This window comes from Pteropus medius, unplaced genomic scaffold (assembly GCF_902729225.1).
Source record: "Pteropus medius unplaced genomic scaffold, Ma_sr-lr_union100, whole genome shotgun sequence".
NCBI classification, from domain to species: Eukaryota; Metazoa; Chordata; class Mammalia; order Chiroptera; family Pteropodidae; genus Pteropus; species Pteropus medius.
In genome coordinates, this window is record NW_024350924.1 from 11684415 (window position 1) to 11707965 (window position 23551).

The 23551-nt window shown below is 53.4% G+C and overlaps 3 protein-coding genes and 1 long non-coding RNA gene across 5 annotated transcripts; 1 reads left to right on the top strand and 3 right to left on the bottom strand.

Annotated features, from left to right (window-relative positions):
• Positions 1-1229: 1229 nt before the first annotated feature.
• Positions 1230-8427, bottom strand: SELENBP1 (selenium binding protein 1). Of its 2 annotated transcripts, XM_039841607.1 has the most exons (12): positions 8278-8426; positions 5787-5843; positions 5478-5590; positions 5005-5190; positions 4296-4416; positions 3572-3754; positions 3128-3306; positions 2595-2673; positions 2382-2503; positions 2084-2176; positions 1835-1953; positions 1230-1629 (listed from the first exon to the last, which is right to left on the bottom strand). In XM_039841607.1, exons 1-12 carry the CDS (start codon positions 8279-8281, stop codon positions 1467-1469), a joined length of 1419 nt encoding a protein of 472 aa, XP_039697541.1. In that variant the 5' UTR covers positions 8282-8426; the 3' UTR covers positions 1230-1466. The 2 variants fall into 2 exon arrangements, with proteins under 2 accessions (XP_039697541.1, XP_039697542.1); XM_039841608.1 differs by lacking the exon at positions 5005-5190 and having other exon boundaries at positions 1241-1629; positions 8278-8427.
• Positions 7077-8364, bottom strand: LOC120585243 (uncharacterized). Its single transcript, XM_039841609.1, has 2 exons — positions 8253-8364; positions 7077-8180 (listed from the first exon to the last, which is right to left on the bottom strand). The coding sequence occupies exon 2, from the start codon at positions 8103-8105 to the stop codon at positions 7203-7205; it is 903 nt and encodes a 300-aa protein (XP_039697543.1). The 5' UTR covers positions 8106-8180; positions 8253-8364; the 3' UTR covers positions 7077-7202.
• A 2639-nt stretch (positions 8428-11066) lies between the features above and the next one.
• On the bottom strand, positions 11067-21117 carry LOC120585247 (uncharacterized). The gene is made up of 3 exons (XR_005648283.1): positions 20866-21117; positions 11945-12200; positions 11067-11607 (listed from the first exon to the last, which is right to left on the bottom strand). It is a non-coding gene; the product is annotated as an uncharacterized LOC120585247 (long non-coding RNA).
• On the top strand, positions 21077-23320 carry PSMB4 (proteasome 20S subunit beta 4). The gene is made up of 7 exons (XM_039841617.1): positions 21077-21260; positions 21476-21682; positions 21877-22023; positions 22202-22283; positions 22614-22730; positions 22919-23007; positions 23204-23320. Exons 1-7 carry the CDS (start codon positions 21121-21123, stop codon positions 23214-23216), a joined length of 795 nt encoding a protein of 264 aa, XP_039697551.1. The 5' UTR covers positions 21077-21120; the 3' UTR covers positions 23217-23320.
• The last annotated feature ends 231 nt before the right edge of the window (positions 23321-23551 follow it).

Consider the following 23551-nt stretch of genomic DNA (forward strand, 5'->3'; position numbering starts at 1 on the left):
TCTTAAGCATCTAGAAATATGTAGAAATGATGTCGAACTATATGATCCTTTCAGTTTGTGAAGCAGTTTGGTTATTGAAAAGGACCGGGCAGAAACCTCGGAGAGAAACTTCTGGTAAGATCCAGTAAATTCCGAGTTTCCATGTAACTCTTTAATCATCCCCATCTATTATCAATCACCTCCTTTCTACTCTTTTACTTATTGAAGCACACTTTGTGCTAGTGTCCCAGCTGGGTGCTGGGAATAATTGGGGAGATTTCAATTCACCATGACATCTGTTCATGCTGAGGTTAAGTGCAGGTTAAGGTAAGAAGACTTGCCAAAGGGTATGACGACCTGGCCCAGATGGCAGGTACGACAGGAGGAGGGAATCAGGAATCAGGTTAGGGAGATGTTTCAGGAACATGATGAAAAGATCTCATAGGGAAAGAAAGCGTGACACGTCTTTGGGGTGGTCCCAGACGACGCCCGTGTTTAAACAAAGACACCGTCGTGGACGACGGAAAAGAAGGCAGGTTAATCCCTGAGCGCCGCTTCGCCTCGTCTTGGGTAGAGAATAAAGGAGTCGATTGAATTACTGCTTGGTTGCCGTCTCCAAGGTCCCTACACTCCCATCCCATACCTTTTGTGAGGAACTTAAGCCCTGGCACAGAGAAAGGCGACACTTCTGACTTGGGCAAGGTTTGAAAACACTGTCCCGGTGAGGAGACGAGAATGCAGGGCCTGGTCTGTTAGGCGGGTTCGTGTTGATGTCCCCAGCCCTCCTCATGAGAACGTTCCTGTCTTCCAGGTAGGAGGTGACACACCTAACCTCCCGCCACTGTGTGTTCTCCAGGGGGTTTCCCCAGCGGTGGAATGGGTTACGCTATCTTCATCAGGGGTCTTGGGCGGCTCCTGTGCGGGGGTACATATTACATTCTCCTGGGGGTGGTGGGTGAGATTTTAGGTTCATTAAAAGAAAGCTCAGATTAAAAAAAAAAATGTTTAGGAACATCAACTGACATTCTCTGTCTTCAGGTGTCCTGTGACAACCACATCTAAATTCTTCAGGTTCTGTCTGACCATAAAAGTGAGATTTTTGGCACCATGAGCATCATACTGGAGTCACTGGTACGAACTAGCCACCGTGACCCCTGAGTTCTCCTCAGCACCTTTCCGTGCAAGATACAAAGCGTCGGCAGAAGAGGAGTCGCAGGCCCCACACCCCCAAAGACAAGGTGACCTCAGGAATAGGTTGATCAGTTTATTTCTTGATGAAATAATTCCCGAGAGCTCATGTGAAAACAGCAGGGTGAGCAAAGCACAACAGTGGTCGGTATCCGGAGACGCCGCCCAATGCATGTCAAGGGCCTCGGTTTGGCTTCGGTAGGACACACTGCGAGGGTGGGGGCCGAGAGAGCGCAGAGCGAAGCCAGGTACCCGTGGGAGGGAGGGCTCGGAATGCAGCGTGAGACTCGGGGGTGAACTCAGAGCCAGATGTCAGAGCTGCAGTCGCCCCCAGGATAGCGGGCCTCATGGGCCAGGGCTGGGCCGAGTGGCTCCTTCCCAAAGTCCACCAGGAAGTTGGGGTTCAGCTTCAGCCCTCCATTTACTGTGTTTACATCAACCTGCAGCATCACAGAGCCTTCCCTGGTGGCAATCAGGAGGGGAAAAGAGAGAGGTCAGGGGGCCGCCCCTCCCCCGGGCTTTGTGCTGCAGGTGGGTCCGGAGGACGAGGACCGAGCAGCTTCTGGACTGTGGGGGCAGGTGGGGTGCCCAAGGAGTCTTCAGAAAGCCACGTGACCCCTCTGGGAGAGGAGGGCTGGGAGGGGAGCCGAAGCTGTTTGCTTCTCACCTGATGAGCTCGGGGTAAAACTGCTTGTCCCAGGTACTGTACAGCGACGTGGTGACATAGAGACGCTTCCCGTCTAGGCTAAGCTGGATCATCTGGGGGCCTCCGACCACCCGTTTCCCCTTGGGAAAACCAGGGGTCAGTCCCCAGGGCAACACCCGGACACCAGGGCGTGCTCAGGCGCTGCCTCTCCTCCCCCACACTCCTCCAGCGGGGTCCTGAGGGCACCCACAAGCAGGCAGAGACCCTCACCTTGACCACCAGGGGCTCGGGCTGGGCTGTGAGCTCCTTGTCCTCCAGCACTTGCACGGGGCCTCCCTTCACAATGCTGCCCCCCAGGAAGAGCTGGGTGGGGAGTGGCAGAGAACAGAGGACCGGGCAGGGAGCACAGCTCGCCTCATTTGGACCTCTCCCTCCTCCCCACCCCTCCTAGTACCACGGAAGCTGGGGCTCCCCATGGTCCTGGCCCAGACCATCCCTCAGCCCCCCTCTTCCTCATGCAGCCTCTCTTCTTCCTCCCTCCCTTCCCCCGTCCGGGCAGGGCGCCCACCTGTCCCGTGAGGCGGGGCTTCTGCGGGTCGGAGATGTCATACTGCCGCAGGTCCCCGTGCAGCCAGTTGCTGAAGTAGAGGAAGCGGTCATCCAGGGACAGCAGGATGTCGGTGATCAGGCCTGGGGCGGGCAAGTGGTCCAGAGGCTTTGAGCACTCCCGGTGCCCAGGCTAATGTCGACCTTCAATTCCCACCGTCCCCTGGGTACCCACCTGGCATTTCGGGCAGCATCCAGCCCTTCACTTTCTTGGGGGGCACCTGGATCACCTTCTCCACCGACCAAGTGCCTCCCTGGGTTAGGAGGCAGAAGTGAGTTGTCAGGGCTGGGGGTGCGGGCAGATCTGGGTCTCCCCAGGGCCCGCTGCCTACAGAGAGACTGTGGCTACAGTGCTTCCTTGCCACTAGGGTCTAGTTCTGACGCAGGCCCCCAAAGGCAGGGGCTACGTGCCCAGCATCTGCACAGTGCCTGACACAGACGCTCGCACAGTGTTTTTTGAATGAATAAATGAATGAATGAATGAATGAATGAGTGTGGCCAGTTAGGGTTAAGGAAGAACTAGCCTAGAGCTGAGAGCGGAGAGGCAGGTATGTGGCCCGATTTCTCAGTCCTGGCCAAGTTTGGGCTGGTGTGGCCAAGCAGAGGCTCCTGGTCACTCGTAGGGATGGGGGGACGTCATGCCCACAGAAGCCCGGGCGGAGGTGCGGACAGCACTCTGGGAGGATAGGGCCAGAGGGCACATGTCACCTTATTCTTGAAAAAGCGCTGGATGGTGGAGCTGAGGGCACAGCCCACGAAGCCCTGGGCAGCGGCCGGGTCATGCAGGAAGCGGATCTCCAGGGGGAGGAGCCCATCCTGCAATGGCAGAGTCTCCACGATCTCATGGCGCTGCCAGTCCCAGACATTCAAGTGGCTCCCATATCGTCCTGGGTGGAGACGGGCCGGTGAACGGACTCAGGATCGGGGTCAGAGGGCAAGGGCCATGGCCGGGGCCTGGCCGGGGGCGGAAGGTTGAACACGGATTGGAGGGATGAGGAGGGAGGAGGAAGCGAGAGCTCGAAGCACTTCCTGTGCCATCACTCAAGGCCTGGGGGCCACACGAGGGAGACGAGAGTGCCGGAGAGTGGGGTTTGGGGGCAGAAAGCGGGGCCTGTGTGCCCAGGCTCCTGCCGGCCCACGGGGACTGCTCACCTGCCTCTACATCAGCGAGGTTGAAGCCATCTCTGAAGACATTGGGAGCTGCCCATTCGGTGCTGATCATGACATTGTGTCGAGGCTGGTACCAGAAGTCATAGCCCAAAGGCGCAGCACCCCCAGGCCGCTCCCATGTCCCCTTCACCTCCCACGTCTCTCCATCCAGCAGCACGAAGCCCCCTAAGAAGGGCATGGAGTAGGGTGGCGGTAGAGACAGCACCTCCCCAGCCCTCACCCCCCAGGTGAGGCTCCAAGTCCATCGCCTGCCGCCCCCTCCTACCCCTGCGTTTGTCAGCGCCTTCAACCAGGTGTGCAGTGGGTCCCACCTAGAGTGTTGCACAGCAGACATTTTATAAGTGTCAGCTCTGATCGTACCATAAAAGACACAACGAATGTGGGGATTACGAGCCCCAAGGACTGTGAGATTTGCTCATGAATTCACAAAGGCTGACATTCGAGGCGTGCGTTTTCTGGGGCCGTATCTGTGCTCACATCCTCCACAGCAGACTGTTCCGATTATAACCTTAAAGTGAATTCATAGGCGAAGGCCCATCTTTATAGAAATGATCGAAACCAATGAAGTTACTTGACTGTAGTTTAAATATTGGATGAGACCCAGCCCCGCCCCTCCCATCCCCCAGTTTTCCCTGGAAGGTTGTGCCGCTTCTTCCACAGGGAGCAGTTGGGACCTGCTCCCCCCCACGGATGTGGCAGCAGGTACCTTTGCTATTGCCCTCCGGGTCTCCCAGGGTGCTGATCATCACCTCGCCACTGGGCAGGCAGTGGCTGGTGTGGAGGTAGGCCAGGACGCACTTGGCGTGGATGTCCTTGGGCTCAACGACCTGGAGAGGGTGAGAGGCTGTCAGACTCTTCCAGGGCTGGGTGTCCCCACTCCCCACTCCCTCTCTCGCTCATTTCTATCTGCTGACACCACGCTCTTTTCCTTCAAAACATGGACACAATCGTCCCTGTGGGAATATAGCAGAAATTCGGTCTGGTCACTTCTGCAGAGCCGCAAGGGAGAGGCAGAGAGACTGCCGACCTCCCCAGCCGGAAAGCACTGACGTCTCCCCGGTCTGTCTTGAAGACACTCACAGCCCTGTGGGACCGTAAGCCCCTCCTGGGCCCGCGGACAGCTTTGTCTCACCAGCAGCCCCCTGCCGAAGGGGAGCCCTGGGCTCCTGCCTGGGAAAAATGGCTCCTTCCCCACTCAGAGTAAAAGCAAGAAGCCACCCCGCTCCCTGCCCGCCATTTCCCCGCCCCATGGCGCTGGCTGGTGACCACTCAGAACGCCTCCGGAGCTCTGCTCTGAATCATCTCTCCTCTGGGCCCTGCTCCTGAGCCCACACCCGGCCCGAGAGCTGGAGGCAGCTGAGTTGGGCTGGTCCCCCGCCCACAGGGTCTCGGAGGGGCAAGGGCAGGGAGCGCGCCTTGTGCAGCTTCGGGGCGCGGGGCTCGGTGCCCACATCCACCACGTAGACGCGGGAAGATATGAGGCAGGGCAGCACCAGCTTGGTGCGGGACTTGCTGCTGTCCGCGTAGCAGCTGCTGCACGTGTTCCATCCGGAGTGATGCAGCTCGTCCTTCAGGTGGGGCATGGGCAGCCGGTGGATGACCTGGGACCGGGGTGGGGTGGGGGGAACAGGGTCATGCTAGCTCGGCCACGCCTCTCTTCGCTTTTGGAAAAGGCGCCCACAGGACTTGCTGTGACCTGGCTGCAGGCGCACGCTGGATATGAACCCACTGGGCCCCTCCGCGGAGGCCTCCTGCAGCCGGCAGCGCCCCCTGCGCCCCGTATGCTCCCCGCCCCGCCCCCGCCAGACCCAGGGCGGGTTTAGGATAGAGCTGGGGAAGGGCGTCCTCAGGGCCAGTGCTAGAGGACAGGTCACGGGCTACACCTCACCTGGCAGTACTGGGGGGACTTGGGGTCAACGTCCACTGTGGCTAGGTAATCCGGAGCCTCGATGTCCGTGTTTCGGTAAATACAGGGCAGGTAGATAATCTCTTCCCTGGGCCCTGGGAGTAGAGAGCAGACAGTGGGGATGGCGGGCTGGAGCGGAATGGCAGGGTCAGCTGGATGTGCCTGAGGGTGGAGGCCAGGGTTACAGATCCCCACCCCCATCCCCGCCCCCCGCGGCGCTGGCATCAGTAGAGGGCGCCTGCTCGCGGGGTCCCTTCCCGGGTGCTGGGGTCTCAGACGTTGAGCGCTTACCTTTCATGGCCTCCAGAGGGCTGGGGTACCCGGGCCCACACTTGCCACATCCCGCCGCTGTGGAAACAACAGGGCGTGTTGGCTGGACCACGCTCTGGAGGGAGAGGGCGCTCCCCGCACGCTGCAGCACGTCCTGCCGGCGGCCAGGGCAGATGCGCTGTCCCAGGTCCTCGCCCTGCTCCAGCTGCGTCAGCCCTCCGCCCCTCCTCTCTGCCCCTCGAAGCCCTGACAGTGTGTGGACGTGGCCGGGAGAGCTGCGCAGATGCGACCCGCAGGTGCACAGACGCTCCACAGGGCCCACCCAGGGCAGACTGGGGGGCGCAGTGGTTATGACATTGACTTGGGTCTCGATCCCGGCTGGTCTCTGACTAACCGGGGGAGCTCGGGCACATAACCTCCTTGGTCTCAGTTTCCATGTCATCTATTAAAGGAGGGTAATAAGAAGGCCACCACGGGCTTTTGGCAGAAGTCACCACGAAAGTGCAGGCACGTGTGCAGCTCTGTGCTTGCTGTTTGCAGCCAGGGCACCCTGGCTGTCCCCGAGGAGCCAGCGTGGTGCCAGTTCACTCTCTCCCCTGAACGCTGTCTTTCCCAGGGAAGCGGACACTTCCTGCTTTTCTCCCCTCTGGTTCTGACTCCAGGCTGCCGGCCAGGGCCCGGATTACATAACAGAGGATCTGGTAAGGGGTAGAAAGCTAAAGTTCACGGCTGCAGGGCCGGTAGCTCCTGGATACCCTTAGACCAGTTTCCACCCCTGGGTGGTCCCCACTTCCATTATCTGTGAAGCAGGGTGTTGGGCCCAACTCGGGGGAGCTCAGAGGCCCGCACCCCAGAGCTAGGGGGTGTGGCTCCCCTGACCCCGGAAGTCTGGAGAGAGCAGCCGTGCTGCTTGGAAAGGGAAGTCGCTGCCAAGGAGGACAGCTGGGAGGAGGCTTGGGGCAGCATTTGGGGGCCTGACCGGGAGGAAGGGCGAGGAATAGTGGGAAGCTGTCCCCACTATAGTGGAACCCCGGAGTGGAGGCCGCAGGACTGGGCATCCCTCCCTGCCCAGACCCAAGGTCAGTCTGGCCTCTGTCCTGACCGCGGGGCCCTGCACACGGGGAGCCGGGAGGAGCCAGGTTGAACCTGCGCTGGTGCGGGGCCCAGGCCCTCGGGCAGGAAGCAGGTCCTCCTGCTTGCGGGAACCGAGGACTTGGGAGGCCAAGAGGCAGCCATAGCGCTTTGGAGTCCAGAAACCAGGTTTCACGCTCCGCGTTTGACACCCACGCTCTCCGCTTTCGCCCCTTCATTTGCTACAAGGGGATAACGTTCTACGAAGTCCAGATCAGACTGTGTGCAGTACTTCTGGGAGGGCGAAGGGCTGTACCAGCATAGGTGGGCCCTGCCAGGAAGGGGGATCCCAGGTACCACTAGGTGCTAAGGACGAGGGTGGGGGCGGGCTGAGGGAGAGAGAGGAGTTAAGGAGACTTGCGTCGCTAAACAACCAAGCTGCCAGGGCCCAGAGTGGGGCGAGGGGGAGGAGAGGGGGCTGCCGGACACAGCGGGAAGGCGAGCCAACACCCCAGACACGAAGACAGAGCTGCGCATGCTGCCAAGCCAAACGGAGACTGAGAAGCGACAGTGTGAAGGAGGAGGTGCCGCCTGCATCACCGCTCCCCCCGCCCCCCCGTACCCCCCTTCAGGAAAGGTCTCTGAACATCTTGGCTTCGAGATGAACCCAAGGAAAGCTCGTGAAGTTTCCCCAGTGCCAGGCTGGCTGCTGGGCATCCTTCCTGCCCAGGAAAGAGCCAGCTCCAAGGCGACTAGGACCTCAGCTCTCCAACCAGACCCAAACTCCTCCTGGTCTGACATCCATTCCCATGCGTGGGGGATAGGAAGCCTTCGGGGACTGACAGGGTGGGGGTTGCTGCGACAGGCCCCAGTGAGAGTGTGGGCTTCTTGATCGGCCCCCTCCACCCCACCGCCACCCCAAGTGGCTGGTGATTCGGGGCAGCTGGAGAGCAGCCCCAGACATGGAAGGCGTGGGTTCCCTATATCCTGCAGGGGAAGTTGGCCCAGAACTGAAATCAGGATTGTGTCTTTTGAGGTAACAGCCAGGGACATAGAGGTTCCACACCAAAGTACCCTGCACCTGCTTTTCTCAGGTGCGGAAAGGCACCCTGACTCCAGGCCGCAGCTGGGGAGCTGGACGGAGCCCAGAGCCACCCTTCCCAGAAGTCCCTCTACCTTGCCTCCAAGTGTGTACAGAACTTTGGCTAAGCTGGGAAATGCACAAGTGGGGGCGGAGCGTGGGCGGCTGAACAGAGTCCAGCCGTCCATCCCTTAACCAGCTCTCACCCTCACTCAGGCTTTTTTCACTTCCTGGAGGGTGGGCTGCGGTGGGCAGTGGGGGTTTTGGTGGTCGGAAGCCCCTCGTGGGCAGTGGGGGTTGTGGTGGTCGGAAGCCCCTCGTGGGCAGTGGGGGTTGTGGTGGTCGGAAGCCCCTCCTTACCCATGCTGCTGGCTGGCTGGCTTTGTTCTTGCCGGAGAGAGCGCAGGAGGGAAGCTGTGCTGGCGTCTGAGGCAGGCCGGGACTGGGAGGCAGAGCAGGGCCCAGGGCGAAAGGGAAAGGATTTATCTGACCAGCGGGGTGGGCGGGGCAGTGGGAGGGCCAGGGCTGCAGCCCAGGGGAATTGGCAAAGGTGGCTGGCCAGGAATCTCTCACATGGCCTGGGCAGCTGGTATCTGAGTTATGGGGTGTGTGTGTGTGTGTGTGTGTGCGTGCGCGCGTGTGCGTGCGCACAGGCACCTATGCCTGTGCACATATCTCTTTGGTGTGTCTGTGTCCAGACTTGCGCCTGTGTGATGTGTGCGTGTGGGCACGTGCGTGTGCATGTGTTTCTTCCTTCTCCAGCCTCCACACACTTGTGTCTGTACCTGGACCTGTCTCCCGACATTCAGGGGGACCCAGGGCTGTGGGCCCATGTGCTCCTACCTCCCCAGCCAGGGCTGCTCTCCCTAACGTCAGCCTTTACTCAGACTTCTGTGCTCCAGCAGGCACCATCCTACCCCCTCCCAGAGCCTGCAAACTCTTTCCTCCTGCCACAGCTGCCCAGCAGCGACCAGGCTGGGCAGCGTGTCCAGGCTCGCTTTCCCCGGCCCCATCTCTTCCTCTTAAGCTTTGAAATGGAAGGAGAGCCCTCAGTGCCCATCATCACCCTCATAAGCCTCAGGAAGGGGAGGGGGAGGGGGGCCTCGCCCTCCTGACCCAGCCTGGCTCCCCAACAGCTCCCCAGGGTGGGGCAGCAGGGCCCATGGGCAGCCAGCATGATGCCACTGTCCCTAGTTGAGTATGACAAGTCGCAAAACCTCCAGGGTCTTTGTGTATCCAGGAAGGGGTCCTCTAGCTGGAGGATTCGATGACCGCCAGGGCGCGGAGCCTGGCCAAGCCTGTGAGTATAGCATCCCGCGGACACTACACTCCATGACAACTGCTTGCTGAAGAGTCACCTGAGGCTTGATCTGCTAACCCCTCTGGGGTAGCCCCCCTCTGGAGAAGCCAGAGTTCGAAGGGCTAGACAAGTGATCCCCTGCAAACTGGTCTCCATCCTGGGGCCGAGGCTCCTTCTTTCCCCAAAGGTGGCTGCCTGACTGGTGACTCCTGCCCACTCTTTGATGAACCTGCTGATTCTGTGACGACAGAGCCATTTTCATCTCCTTGGAAGAAAGCTCTGGGGTGACTTTTTTATTTTATAGTGAAAGGGACAAAGTCTGGGCTTGAGATTGCCAGCTCAAAGAGCCACGGGGTTCTCGAAGCAGAGTGGAGGGAAGGAGAGCCGAACTGGTCTGTCCTCCTGGGTCCCATGGGTGAGGCGCCATATGCCCACAAGGGAACATCTTCTGTGGCTGCCCAGGGCAGGGGTCCTCCCTTATCCCCAAGTCACTCACCCCTTGGGCTCTCTCTTGTGTCCGCATCCTGCCGTGCGGGTCAGCCAGGCTCCCTCAGTCAGCCTCAGGGTGCAGCTGCCCCACAGGGGCGCCCCTGAGGGCGCTTCCTCCCCTTTGCCGGCCTCCTGTGTCCTGGCTGCCTCCATGGACGCCTTCATCCTGCCTCTCTGGTTCTCCTTGTCCTGGAGGCTCCAGCTCCTACCTGCTGCTCACCCTCCTGCTTTTCTGCTGGAGGCAGCTCAACGCCCAAGACCTGGAGAAGGAAGAAACCTCATCTCCACACTCTCACCGAAAGCGCTAGACTTAGCTGTCAGCCAAGGGGTGATTTGGCTTGTCCCAGTCCGTCCTGTCACAGGGTGTTTCGCGCCCCGTGCTCTGACCTGGCTGGTCCCAGGGGCTCCTCCACGGCTCCCCTAGCCTCAGGATTTATACTGATTCATCTGGCTCCAGAGCTCACGGTTTTCCTATCAGTCCGTGCTCTTTCTCGTGTGTTCTGCTTTGTCTGTTTTGGTGGGGAAGCGGGCGGGAATAGGGAAGGAATAGGGAAGACGTGGTGTCCTGTGTCTGGAAGTCTCTGTCCTGAGACACTCTGAAATGGGGAGACAAATGCACAGGTGCCTCCCAACAGAGCTTTATGAAGTCTTTATGGGAGGCGGGGGGGGGGGCGGGGAGGCCTGTGAGATGGAAAAGTTTGAGGCTGTAATTCCACGTGCTAACCGTGGCTGCCTTTGCAGAGGCACAGGAAGAAGAGATTGATTTTCCATTTTCACCTGTAGTTCCGTATTTTTTTTTAAAAATAAGCATGTATTACTTTTGTAACCAACACCCCAAATAAAGCTGTGTATGTGTATATATATATATATACAGTATCATAATATTTATATAAAAAGAAGAGCAATCATATATGGTATAGGTGAGGGCCACCGTGGGACCCCATCCTGGGGAGGACTGGCCCTGGTCCCTTTCACCCTGCAGCTGTCCCACCAACCTGCCTGCTCTGTCCTTTGAGAAAACACATATGTGCATGGTCATTCATTCATTCGTTCATTCAATCTTGCACTCCACAAACGTTTCTGGAGCACTGGTTTTGGTAGGGGAAGTGGTGAACAAGGCAAAGCTTTTGCCCTTACAGACATGACATTCTAAGGGGGACAGCTAATAATCAAGTAAACAGGGGAGTGGAGGGGAGACCAAGTGTGCAACATTAAATAGGGTGTCAGGTATATATGGGTCAGGATTCGCATGCAACCGTACGGCACGTACGACTAAAAACCCCACAACACGCAAATGTACACAAACTGTAGAACATCAGGCAGCAGGCTGTGGTGGCCTGCACAGGACTGGTCGGCTAGGGTGACGTTTCACCAGCGAGGCAGCGTTTCTGAGCCCTGACACCCTTGGAAGGACAAAGTGGCATTTACTGAGAACTCGTTACCAGCAGTGAGCTCAGGTCCTCATGTGGCAAACCTGCAGAGATAAGTCACTTTTTCTTCATCTCAGATGGAGGAGACAAGAGTTTCGCTGATTGATCCAGCTGCTCGCAGCACCTCCCAGTCCCTGACCAATGCCAAGTTCACGCCTGCCGCTCAGGGCAAAGGCGAAGCTCAGAGAAGACAAAGAAAATAAGAAATGGTCCGTGTCCCTTGCCGGGGCTTCCCACAAAGGGTCTGGTTTGGGAGGCACCCGGAGGACTCCTTCCCCGCCCCCAGTCACCTTACCCTGCCAGTTTTCTTGGTGTTAGGGGGTGGCCCCCTCTCACCCAAGGGCTGCAGGACTCACCCTGGGCGTTAAGCTCCCAGCCCCACCAGCAGGACTGGTTTTAGCAAACGCACGCGTGCCTTCTAGTGCACAGCGCTGAGTAGCTCGTGGCCTGAGGACCCGGGCAAGGGAGACACTAAAGAGGGGAAAGAACAGTTTAAAGGCAAGCGTGACCTTCTTGGCCACTTTATCCCCATCTCTTGAGAGAGAAGAAACAAAGAGAGAGAATCTCCCTCTCTGTGGAAAAGTTCGATAAATAAAAAAGGACACAGAAGATAGGAGCCTGAAGGTAGACCTCCCACCTTTAAGAAAAATCAGCTCATGACCCACCTGGTTAAAATTATACCTCCCGGCCTCCTTCCACTCTGGATATTTTCGTGCAAACCCTAGACGTTATACTCCGTCTCGCATTAATATTTCAGTATGCGTCCCTTCCAGAAATGTTCTTTTTAGAACCGCATCACCCTACTAACCCCTATGCAAATCAATGTCTTTACTGTTATCAAACATCCGCTCAGTGTTCAGAGAGCCTCTGCCGTCTCGAGTTTTTGTTTTACACGTTGTTTATTTGAATCAAGACCTGAGGAGGAGCCCGACCTTTCCATTTGTCTCTTCTGATAAATCTCTTCAATTTCTCTAATGTACAGGCGAGACAGGGAAGTGCCCTGAAGCCCGATTTCGTTGAAGCTAAGAAGGGTCAGCCCAGACGGAATGCGTATCTTGTCTAATCTGCAGGAAGAAAGGTGAAGTGGGTTTGAAAACCGATTTCGTGGTCTAGAAGAGGTATCAGCAACATCGGTTACAGGGTTACAGGCAGAAGTCTGCCATCACCCCCACCCTCCCTCAGCCTTCCTCCTGGGCCAAGCCTGGCTCCAGAAGAGCTGAGACGAGGGCCATAAAATGGCTTTTATGCGGCCACCTCCACCTTTATAGAGGCCCACTCAGCTTGCACATTCTCAGTTAAGAGCCCTTTAAGAAAGAGTTCCATCAGTCTTGCTTGATGTCCCCAATTAATGCAGCAAAACCCTTAATAAAGTCTCAATTTTGGACACATCGCAATACTGTAATTAAAATGTTCAAAGGAAAATAAAAGCCATTCTGTTTGAGGCTGGAAGGACCTTTTGTCCCTGTAGCCATCTCTCTGAGTCAGTTTCTCTATGAGGGCTCAGGACAGGTAGGAACAAATCCTCTCCTTCGCTGGGGAGCCCAGGACCTGTGTTTTGTCACCTCAGCACAAAGATGCTACCTGAGAAGACGACAGGGGATACTTCTAGATTCCCAGAAAGACCCGAACACCCGAGGCTTTGGGAGATGCGTCTTCAGTTCCACGTGGGATCAGAGAGAGGCCCGGGAAAGAGCCTCAGTGCCTGTCCTGAATCCTCTGTCTCCCACACGCCACGGCTTGAGCTGCTATTTCCAGGAGACTCTGTCCAGGGCCGCAGCCACGTGTAGAAACGCGGGAAAGGAATGTTGTGGGACTTCCTCCCTCGCCTTAACAAAAGTCTGTTCAGAACCTAGAGTTTAAAGAAGATTAAACTGAAAAATACTGATTGCTCCCGACACGCGAAGGTCACCGACCAGTCACGTAGAGAAAGACAAATGACACAAAAGGAAAATAGTCCACGGATCTGAAAACGAAAGGTGAACAGCTGACACGAGGCAATGAGAGAAATTCTCGTGAAAACGCATGGTATTATTTTCAAAATAAAAAGATCGATACTCTTGAAGGCTAGAGGGAGTGTGGGGGGAAGGGCGCTCATGCTGATGGCCAGAGGATCACACGGTGGACCTTTTTTTTCTTTTTGGTCTTATAACAATTTATTATTTCTCGCCGTGCTGCTGGTTGACTAGAAGATTCTTCTTCCCCTGGCATTGGCTAGGGTGCTGAGATAACCGATCACAGTGGCCTTCCTCACGGTCCACATGGCTGGCAGGTGATGTTGGCCAGACGTCCAGGCGAGGCCGTCAGCTGAGAGCCTCGGTTCTCATCCACGTGAGCCTTTCCACGAGGCTGCTTGAGTTTTGTCAGCGTGATGGCCAAGTTTCAAGGAGTGTTCCAAGCAGAAAAGCTTCCAAGCAGGAAGCTTCAGATCTTTTAAGGCCCATCCCCAAAACGGCGGGGTCACTTCGGCCACATTCTGTCGCTTCCACTGCTCCTTTATGCCTTTTCTTCTATCTTTAAAGTTTCAGGTGAGGCCCCTGGTGGCTTTACGACCTATTTCAGGAGCAGGTCAGAAAGTCCTTCCTGCACCTGCCATTTTGTAACTGCAAAACCAGCTCACACTGGTCCTATCCCGTTTGAGGAGATACTGAGCTGCTTTTCAGAGACAGCAGATCAAAACCCACGAGTCACGCGGCTGGCGCATGCGCAGAGGAGACCACGGCGGACCATTCAATTAAAGCTATCTGTAAAATTGGCTAGTTAAACCATACGGTTTTAATAAATTAATTGGAATAATTTATGTTAGTAATTAATTTAAATTAAGTACACAGGGTTAAACGTTTATAGAAGAGAATTTGTAGAGAATTTGTAAAGCTTCTTTTATCATGCCAAATGCACCAAATGGAAATACGGCCGTCACCTCTGCGGACCTGGATTAATAGTATGCAATTTTTATTCTTTGTAGTATGTTTCAATTGTGTAGTTTAAAATTTTTCATAGTAGGCTTGAAGTACCTGCCTAATTTAAAAATGGAAATAGTGAGATTCCGTGAGAATTACTCTGAATTGTAAATTAATTGGGGAAGACTTCTTACCTTTGTATGTACATCGTTAGTAGAAAAAGCTGGATTAGTGATAAGCCTTTCCAATATTCTTAAGCTAGGTGGTTTTCCAAGTAATAAACTAATGAAGAAATTTAATAAATAAATAAAAGTAAAAATGGAAATAGTGAACAAATATAATAACCCTGTCTCCTATAAGATGAGCAAAAATTTTAAAGATGAAAATCCAGTATTGCATGCTCGTTCGGGATTGGTGGGTGTCAACTGGGGCCTTATTAACAACTTAATTTGTCGATACCTACCCGAGCTTAACCTGTGCATACTGTTTTACCCAGGAATCCCCCTTCTGGGATGTGGTCCACAGAAGTACCTGGCCACGTTGGCAAGAAGCAGGGAAAATAATTATGGCAGCAGGTTTCACTAGGGAAAGGTGCCATGTGGTCTAGGTGTTGCCTAAGCACTTTGAGTATCAGCGAACCGCACACCCTCACATAAAAGCTTACTCTGTGCTCTTTACTCTAAGCTCTTTACATGCTCTGCTTTAATCCTTACAAGCCTGTGAAGTAGGTACTCTTTTTTTTTTTTAATCCTTACAAGCCTGTGAAGTGGTACTCTTTTTTTTAAAAAAAACATCTATAGCACCTGGTATTCTAGGTGGTCTCCCTTCCAAGTACTAACCAGGCCCGACCCTGCTTAGCTTCCAAGATCAGACAAGAGCAGGAAGCAGGTACTCTTAGTGTGCCCATTTTACAGGTAAGGAAGTTGCAGCATACAAAAGGGAAGTAACTGGCCCAGAGTCATCCAGTGAGTGAGTCGCAGAGCCCGGGATTTGAATCCAAGCGGTTAGCTTCAGACTCCACACCTGTGACCCCTATGCTCGGATGTCCTAAGTCACATAACCTTAACAGCCACTCCTGGAGACAGGTTGTTTTGTGTTTTGTCGTTTGGGGCCGGCCAACACACATAGCCCTCTTTATGTTTCTTGGGGGACGGAGCCTGCCCATTATGGAATTAAAGAGGTCACACGCTCACTCTCCCAGGTCCCTTTGCAGATAAGAGCAAGCAGGTGACTCGGTCTTGGACAGCCAGGTGTGCCCAAGGAGGACTCTGACACGAGGGAGTGGGGACGGTGGAGAGTGGGCTCCGTTTGATGAGGGGGAGGCAAGAGCGGGAGTGGCAGCAGTGCCGCGGAGGCGCCAGGGTCCAGCGTCAGCAGGGCTGCACTTGACTTTGAGGTCTGAGGGGCAGAGGCGGCGTCTGAGAGTGGGTCTCAGAGAAGCAGGGACAGGCGCTAGGGCTGCTCTGAGCAGCGGTTCAAGCCCACCTGCCCCCGGGCCTCATGGCTCGGGGGTCCAGTGGTGCTTGACCCAGGAGGCTGTGACGAGCAAGGCCCAGGAGAGTCTCTTGGGGTGGCCCGAAGGGGTGTCGAGGCCAAGCCTGCTTCGGCAAGTAGCAGTTCTTCTCTTGGTAGAGAGCCTCTTGTGAGCTGCTGGGTCCCCAAAGAAACCAAACATGGGACCCCAAGTGACTTTGAGACCCAAGGCCATCATCTAGTAGGCCCAGGGTCGTACACGCCCCAAGGCTTCTCAACCTCAAGGAGACCTGGGTAGAGGCTGAGAACACCCTGACGGCAGAAAGAAGCCACACAGCGCCCTGGCCTGCCCTGTCTTGTGGACCGGTGTCACCTTCCTCATTGCATTCCCATGGCTTCGGGACAGAAGCATTCCGTCTTGTGTTATAGGTGGTAGCTTTCCACCACACACCGTTGCTAGCCAGGAGTGTCCCATTATTAAGAGTTACAGCAAGAATTCTAGAACCAGACTGCCTGGGCTTGCATTCTGGTTCTACCAGTTCCTAGCTGCATGAATTGGTGCCCTAGCTGTACCTCAGTTTCCTCATCTCTAACAGAGAGAAAATAAAACTATCTGGCCTCACACATGGTTTTGAAAACTCATCAACTTAATCTGTAAAGCCCTTACATGGCACTTGGCATGTACGAAGGGTCGTTATTGCAGCAATAGGGCCCAGCCGAGGAAAGTTCTAGAGATGGCTGCACAAGCCCATGGCTGAACCGACACTTAAAAAGCAGCTCAGATGGTCCGTTTAGTTGTGGTTTCACAATAAAAAATGTTATAAAAGTTGTGAAAACAGAAGTTTGGGTTTTTTTGTTTGTTTGTTTTGTCTGTTTTTGTAGCCAAGAAAGTAGAGATTTAGTTAAGGAGAGGGAGCCAAGCCTGAGACATAGGCCTGCTTCCAAAGCAGAGGGTTTAAACGTGGCATTTTGTAATTAAGGTGTTCACTTCCGAATCTAGAGAATCGGCAGCCCTTTCCTTAAATGCGGGTGATTAATAAGTAAGTGCCTCTTTATTTAAAAATAAATAATGCCCTTCCGAGAGATGGTCCTGGGAGGCAGTCAAGAAGGAAAATCCTCTAATGGGCAAAATTTCGAGTCGATCGCGTCACGGTCTGCAGATCTGTACTGATTTCTGAGCAGGGCTGGTGGGTGGGCTGGGCCGGCCGACTTGGACGGACAGTCAGAGGGCTTGGGAGGGAGGTTCGCGAACGGCCCCCGCAGGAGGGCAGCAGGATGCTCCGCGAACGAAATGACCATGGCGGCAAGAACACAGGCAGCGCGTGGCCTTTGCGGGATGGCCCGCTGCTCACGTCCGACCCGGCGGGGCCTGCTACTGAAGGTCCACTTGGCTCACAGAAGCCACACCAGGCCACCACCTGGGGGAGGGTACTTACGTCAGCTCTCGTCCAACAGGAGGGGGCAGAAATGTGTTCTTCCCGGTCGGCAGTTACATACTTGGATTTTCCCCTGTTTCCGTACATCAGCCGCTGCCACCATGTGGACACCCCGGGTGCCATCATGGTGCCCCATGCGACGTGGGAGGGGAGCAGGAGTGCGGCCTCTCCATATGACCCCCAACAACTCGGTCACGTTTTTGCCTGCAGTTCCACAACTCTGGGCTCAGCTGGTTTCGAGGCTGGCGTCGCCCGCAAAGAGGAGACACCGGTAATTCCACTGAACTGGAACCTGAGACAGTCACCTGGCTATTGGGGGCTTTTTATGCCATCGAGTGAACAGGCAGAAAAGGAGGACAAGTGTTAGCTAGGGTGAGCGATCGTGAGGATTTAGAGACAACAGGTTGCTATTACACATCAGGGTCAGGAGGGGGACACCCCAGGGATACCTTGCACCCCCATGCCCAATGGTTAAAGTGAACAGAAGTCGAAAACGGCAGAAGCAAGATAATCGAGTGTCCAGGTCCTCCAAGACTGAAGGTTCAGGTGACTCCATAAGGAAAGAACTGTGGCCATCTTAAGACCTGGCTGTACAGCTTAGTGGTTTAGAGGCTGAGACCTGGCACCGGACTACCTGGGCTCAAATCTGAGCACCAAGACGTTCCGGCTGTGTACCTATGTCCATTTTTAGTTGCCACACCTGTAAAATAGGACAATACTAGTTCACACCTCAAATGGTTATTTAGAACTAAGTGATACTTGTAAAGCACTTAGGAGAAGATCAGGCATGTAGCAAACACTCTGTAAATGTTAGCTGTTATTAACGCAAACGGATGAAAGGGAAGCCAGAAATACCAGCCATATTGTCAGGATCAGCTGCCAAAATGAGAACAACACACACGAAAACCTGTACAGGAAGGTTTATACCAGTTTTATTCATAATGGCCAAAAATTAGAAAGAAACAATCCAGGTGACTTTCAATATGCAGATGATTAAACAAACGGGTACATCCACACCATGGGAGATCACCCAGCAATAAAAAGAAGCAAACTACTGAGCAGCAAAGAAAATTATGAGGGAAATGAAAAGGCATCCTAACAAATGGGAGGTAATATCAGCAAATCATATACCTGTTAATGAGTTGATACCCAAAATACATAAAGAATGCATACAACTCAATAGTAACAAACAAACAAACAATCAAAAAACCCAAACAATCCAATTAAAATTGGGCAGAGGATATGAACAGACATTTTTTTAAAGACAATCAGGTGGCCCACGGGTCCATGAAAAGATGCTCGACATCACTAATCGCCAGGGAAAGGCAAATCAATGAGCTATCCCCTCACGCCTGTGAGAATGGCTATTATCGAAAGGACAAGAAGTCGCGGGTGTTGGTGAGGATGTGGGGAAAAGGGAACACTTGCAACGGTGGGCTTCCACGTCTAGCTCCTGACTTGAATACTTCAGCAATTATCTTTGTTGTTGGTTTGGGGCAAATAGGCATTCTGATGTTTATGTCTCCCATTTATACTCCTATTTTGCAGAATGTTATTAGGAACAGCTGCTGACGTTCATAAAGTGCTTTTGGGGGACATCTAATGATGCGATCCTATGGGCTCTCTCCCTTACTTTGATGTAATGAATTAAGTTCACGAAATTATTAAAAAATAATAAATTTAACATCCATGATCTATATGAGGAAAAATATGAACTATGACTTTAAAAATCCAGAAATGACTCTATGAAAAGGTGAACCATATTTCTAGATGGAAAATTTAATATAAAAATGTTGATTTTTCTCAAATTAATGATTATATTCCATTAGGAATCCCCACATATATAAAGGAATGGAAAAAATTATTTGAAAGTTCATATGGAAGAATCAATGCATAGAAATTACTGTGAAAGTTCTAAAAACTTTCTTAGGGTGTCATTCTTTTTTTTTTTTTTTGCCTTACTTAATGTTAAAATTTATTACAAAGTACTGCACTAGCTCACTGAAACAGAGCCTACAAACAAATTTTAAGTATATTTAAGGACTTATTATTTGACAAAGGTAGACAAAGGAAAAGGATATTTAGTTGTACGTGGTATTGGAAAAAGTTTATTGATAGGGAAGAAAATCAAGGTACATCCACTATCTCATATCAGCTTAAATATGAAAACTAGAGAATAAAAATTCAAATTTTAAAAAGTGAAACACATAAAGAAAATAAAGTATAAAGACTACAAAGAAGCAATTCATAGAGGAAGAGATTTGAATATAAAACTCTTCATCAGTGTAATGAAAATTAAAAGAACAGATCTATTTTTCATCATCAGATTGTCACAAGAGGCTCCCTACCAAGAGAAGAACTGCTACTTGCCGAAGCAGGCTTGGCCTCGACACCCCTTCGGGCCACCCCAAGAGACTCTCCTGGGCCTTGCTCGTCACAGCCTCCTGGGTCAAGCACCACTGGACCCCCGAGCCATGAGGCCCGGGGGCAGGTGGGCTTGAACCGCTGCTCAGAGCAGCCCTAGCGCCTGTCCCTGCTTCTCTGAGACCCACTCTCAGACGCCGCCTCTGCCCCTCAGACCTCAAAGTCAAGTGCAGCCCTGCTGACGCTGGACCCTGGCGCCTCCGCGGCACTGCTGCCACTCCCGCTCTTGCCTCCCCCTCATCAAACGGAGCCCACTCTCCACCGTCCCCACTCCCTCGTGTCAGAGTCCTCCTTGGGCACACCTGGCTGTCCAAGACCGAGTCACCTGCTTGCTCTTATCTGCAAAGGGACCTGGGAGAGTGAGCGTGTGACCTCTTTAATTCCATAATGGGCAGGCTCCGTTCCCCCAAGAAACATAAAGACGGCTATGTGTGTTGGCCGGCCCCAAACGACAAAACGCAAAACAACCTGTCTCCAGGAGTGGCTGTTAAGGTTATGTGACTTAGGACATCCGAGCATAGGGGTCACAGGCGTGGAGTCTGAAGCTAACCGCCTGGATTCGAATCCACATATACACATACACACATATACTTACAGAACCAAGAATAAAGTGGGGTTCAGAGGAAATGATTATAGTACAATGGCTGTGTGATCTGATAATGTGATACAGTACAACGGGGGGAGAAAGGAAGAATACAAAAAAATGTTTGAACTGTTTTTTGTAAATTAACACGCTGTACAGGCTTGCGGCCTATGAGCAATGGTCTATAACACACGGCCTAGGTAGTACTCACTGGAGTAGCACTTTTAATTTCCTTCAAGAACTTTCCCTCTGCATTCACAGCTTGACTGTCTGACGCAGGAGGCCTGGCTTTGGGCTTATCTCAGCTTTTAAGATGCATTCCTCATTTATCTTAATCATTTCTAGCTTTTGATTTAAAGTAAGAGGCTGTGTGACTCTTTCTCTCACTTGAACACTTAAGAGGCCATCGCAGGGTCATTCATTTCAATATCGCTGTATCTCAGGGAACAGGGAGTCCCCGGGGGTGGGGGGGGTGGGGTTGGCCAGCTGGTGGAGCATCCACAGCTAATACAACGTTTATTAAGGTATAAGTCTTATATGCGAGTGGTTCGTGGCACCCCGCCAAAACTATTACAATAGTATTATCGGAATTCACTGATCACATAACAAATACAATACTGAAAAAGTTTAAAATATTGCGAGAAGTATCACAATGTGACAGAAACACGAAGTAGGCAAATGCTGTTGGGAAAATGGCGCGCCTGACTTGCTTGAGCCAGGGCTGCCACAAGCCTTCAATTTGTAAAAAACTTAACAACTGCAAAGCTCAATAAAATAAGTCACGACCGTACAAACATAAGAGATCCTGGTTTACTGCTAGTTTCATGTGGGGCTTTTACTATGGACCCAACGAAGACGGGAGAAATTCCGCCTTCTCCCTCTGGGTCAGTGTCCTGAAGCGAACCCCCATTCCTACCTCCCACACCACCCTTTTCTTCCTTGAATTTGTGCCTCAGAACAGTCTGATCCAGTCCACATTCCACTGCGACACCACGCGCCGCCCAATTCCAACTATCTGGCTGTCCCCGCCCCCCAGGACCGTGGTAGGGTCCTCTTGACCTCACCAACATGGCTGCTGGAAGCGGCTTGCAGGAAAAAGAGGGGCGTGGCCCTAAGGATCACTTCCGCTTCCGTCCGCGCAAGCGCTTGCACTTCTGCTACCGTGACTAAGATGGAAGCGTTTGGGGAGTCGCGGCTCGGACTCTGGGCTGGGGGTCCGGCCCCCGGGCAGTTTTACCGCATTCCGCCCACTCTGGGTTCCTCGGTGGACCCCGGGTCCGCGTTCTATCGGGGTCCGATTACGCGCACCCAGTAAGCCCTGGGCGCCTCGGCCTGCGCGGGGGATGGCCGGTGGGGCCTGGCGCGACCGGCGGGTTCCGAGGGCCGGGGAAGGCGAGGGGGAGCTCCGGGTGCCGAGGCCCGGGGAATGACAGGAGCCTCGGAACATTCGCAGCGAAACCCCCTGCGCGGAATGGGACTCGGCTGTCCCCCGCGCCTCCCCTCCAGGCCTCCGTCTCTCTGTCCAGGAACCCCATGGTGACCGGGACCTCGGTCCTAGGCGTGAAGTTCGACGGCGGAGTGGTGATTGCCGCAGACATGCTGGGCTCCTACGGCTCCTTGGCGCGTTTCCGCAACATCTCTCGCATCATGCGAGTCAACGACAGCACCATGCTGGGCGCTTCCGGAGACTACGCCGATTTCCAGTATTTGAAGCAAGTTCTCGGCCAGATGGTGTAAGTCAGCTAGAGAACTGGGGATCCGCTGTTTCGTTATCCCTTAAGAAGTCCCCTTAAGAGGCTGCAGCAGAGGACAGGGAGAATTATTGGGGCGGAAGATGTGCGTGCAGCAGCCAACTTGCCACGTTTGCGGGTGTAAATCGGGGGCGACTTTTATGCTCTCCTTTTTTTCACGACCATTTAATTCGAAGGATCGATGAGGAGTTGTTGGGAGATGGGCACAGCTATAGCCCTAGAGCCATTCACTCCTGGCTGACCAGGGCCATGTACAGCCGCCGCTCCAAGATGAACCCCCTGTGGAACACCGTCGTCATCGGAGGCCATTCCGACGGAGAGAGGTTGACTTGAATACATATAACTTATTTCCTTCACAACCTAACCTCAAGTGCCCCGTAGTGTCTGTCCCTCACCCCTAAGTAAATCCCACTTCCAACTCAGACCCCACGGTCCCATCTTCCAGGTAAGGTACGTAAACCTAAGGTGAAATGAGTTCTTTGACCTACTGTGTCTTGTTAGCTTTCTGGGTTACGTGGACATGCTTGGTGTTGCCTATGAAGCTCCTTCGGTGGCCACTGGTTACGGTGCATACTTGGCTCAGGTAAGTAGTCAGTTGAGAGGTGGGAGAGAGGGGAAGACAGTAGGCAGTGGGGGTTAGTGGGTTGTGTGGTTGTCCTTCCCTTGAAATTCTGACGTGAGGAACAGGCTAGGGTCCCTCCTGCTGGGCAGATGGTTCTCTGTGCAGTCCAGAGGCCGTGAGTGGTATGTTCAGGCGTCAGTAGCCATGTGGAGAGGATACCCTAGGTCTGAGCACAGTCAGTCAGTTATGGTGTGGCAGCAGGTGGAATGTCATCTCCCACTCATTTGTGCATATTACAAAATCGGTCTTCAGCCCGATACCCCTCATGTTTTCACCCCCTGATCTCCCTAGCCTCTGCTGCGAGAAATCCTGGAGAAGAAGCCAGTGCTGAGCCAGACCGAGGCCCGGGAGCTCGTGGAACGCTGCATGCGAGTGTTGTACTATCGGGATGCCCGCTCGTACAACCGGGTGAGGAGGGGGCGAATAAAGGGGCTGAGGCTCTAATCGCCAGGTTCGGACACTTGCAAATGCCTGGGGCATCTGAGCTCTGGAGAACAGGTTGCTTCATGTCTGGCCCGTTTCATGTTGGGGAAGGCCCTCTACTTGACCCTTTCATGTGGGGTTGGGCATTTTTATTGAGAGCTTCTTTCTTCCAGTTTCAAATCGCCACCGTAACTGAAAAAGGTGTTGAAATAGAGGGACCACTGTCTGCAGAGACCAACTGGGATATTGCCCACATGATCAGGTGATTGAAATTTAAATTATAGTAGAAAAAAATAGGTGGTAGAGTTGAGAGGCCCTTTGGCTTGCACGAAGTTAGGTTTTTCTGGAAATCTCAACCCAAAAGTCCTCTGGGTGGAATGTGTTTTGGTTGGATAGAACTGCTTTTAGGTGTCGATTCCTCTATGGTTTCACAATTTTATTATGTTCTTCCTTTTTAGTGGCTTTGAATGAAATACAGGTGGATTATCCAGAACTGAAGTTGTGCCCTCCTTCTTTGAACTTGGCAGATTCAAAGCCACCTTTCTTTTGTAAAATAAATCTTTTGGAATGCTTGCTGAGTGGTTGTGTTCTATATGACTAGGTCACACCAAGAGCGAAACCCCTAAGTACTGCCATGTGCTATCTCTCCCCCTGGTCAGAGAACCCTTTGGATCTTGGTTCTTAAAGCAAATAGAGTTCTCTGCTTGACAGTACAGAGGATGCACTGTCTTCACTTGGGGCTGTACTAAAGGCAGCTTTGTGTGGAAGCCAGGTTAGCATTTCTCTTCAACATTTCCACCCATTAC

Coding starts and splice junctions, on each gene's coding strand:
- LOC120585243 (XM_039841609.1), bottom strand. CDS start 8,105: ATGGACGGCTGGACTCTGTTCAGCCGCCCACGCTCCGCCCCCACTTGT.
- SELENBP1 (XM_039841607.1), bottom strand. Junction 4,417..5,004: donor GCGCCCCGAAGCTGCACAAG/GCGCGCTCCCTG, acceptor CACCCTCTCCAG/GTCGTTGAGCCCAAGGACAT. Junction 1,630..1,834: donor TTTTACCCCGAGCTCATCAG/GTGAGAAGCAAA, acceptor GATTGCCACCAG/GGAAGGCTCTGTGATGCTGC.
- PSMB4 (XM_039841617.1), top strand. CDS start 21,121: ATGGAAGCGTTTGGGGAGTCGCGGCTCGGACTCTGGGCTGGGGGTCCG. Junction 22,024..22,201: donor GGCCATTCCGACGGAGAGAG/GTTGACTTGAAT, acceptor GTGTCTTGTTAG/CTTTCTGGGTTACGTGGACA. Junction 22,284..22,613: donor ACGGTGCATACTTGGCTCAG/GTAAGTAGTCAG, acceptor TGATCTCCCTAG/CCTCTGCTGCGAGAAATCCT.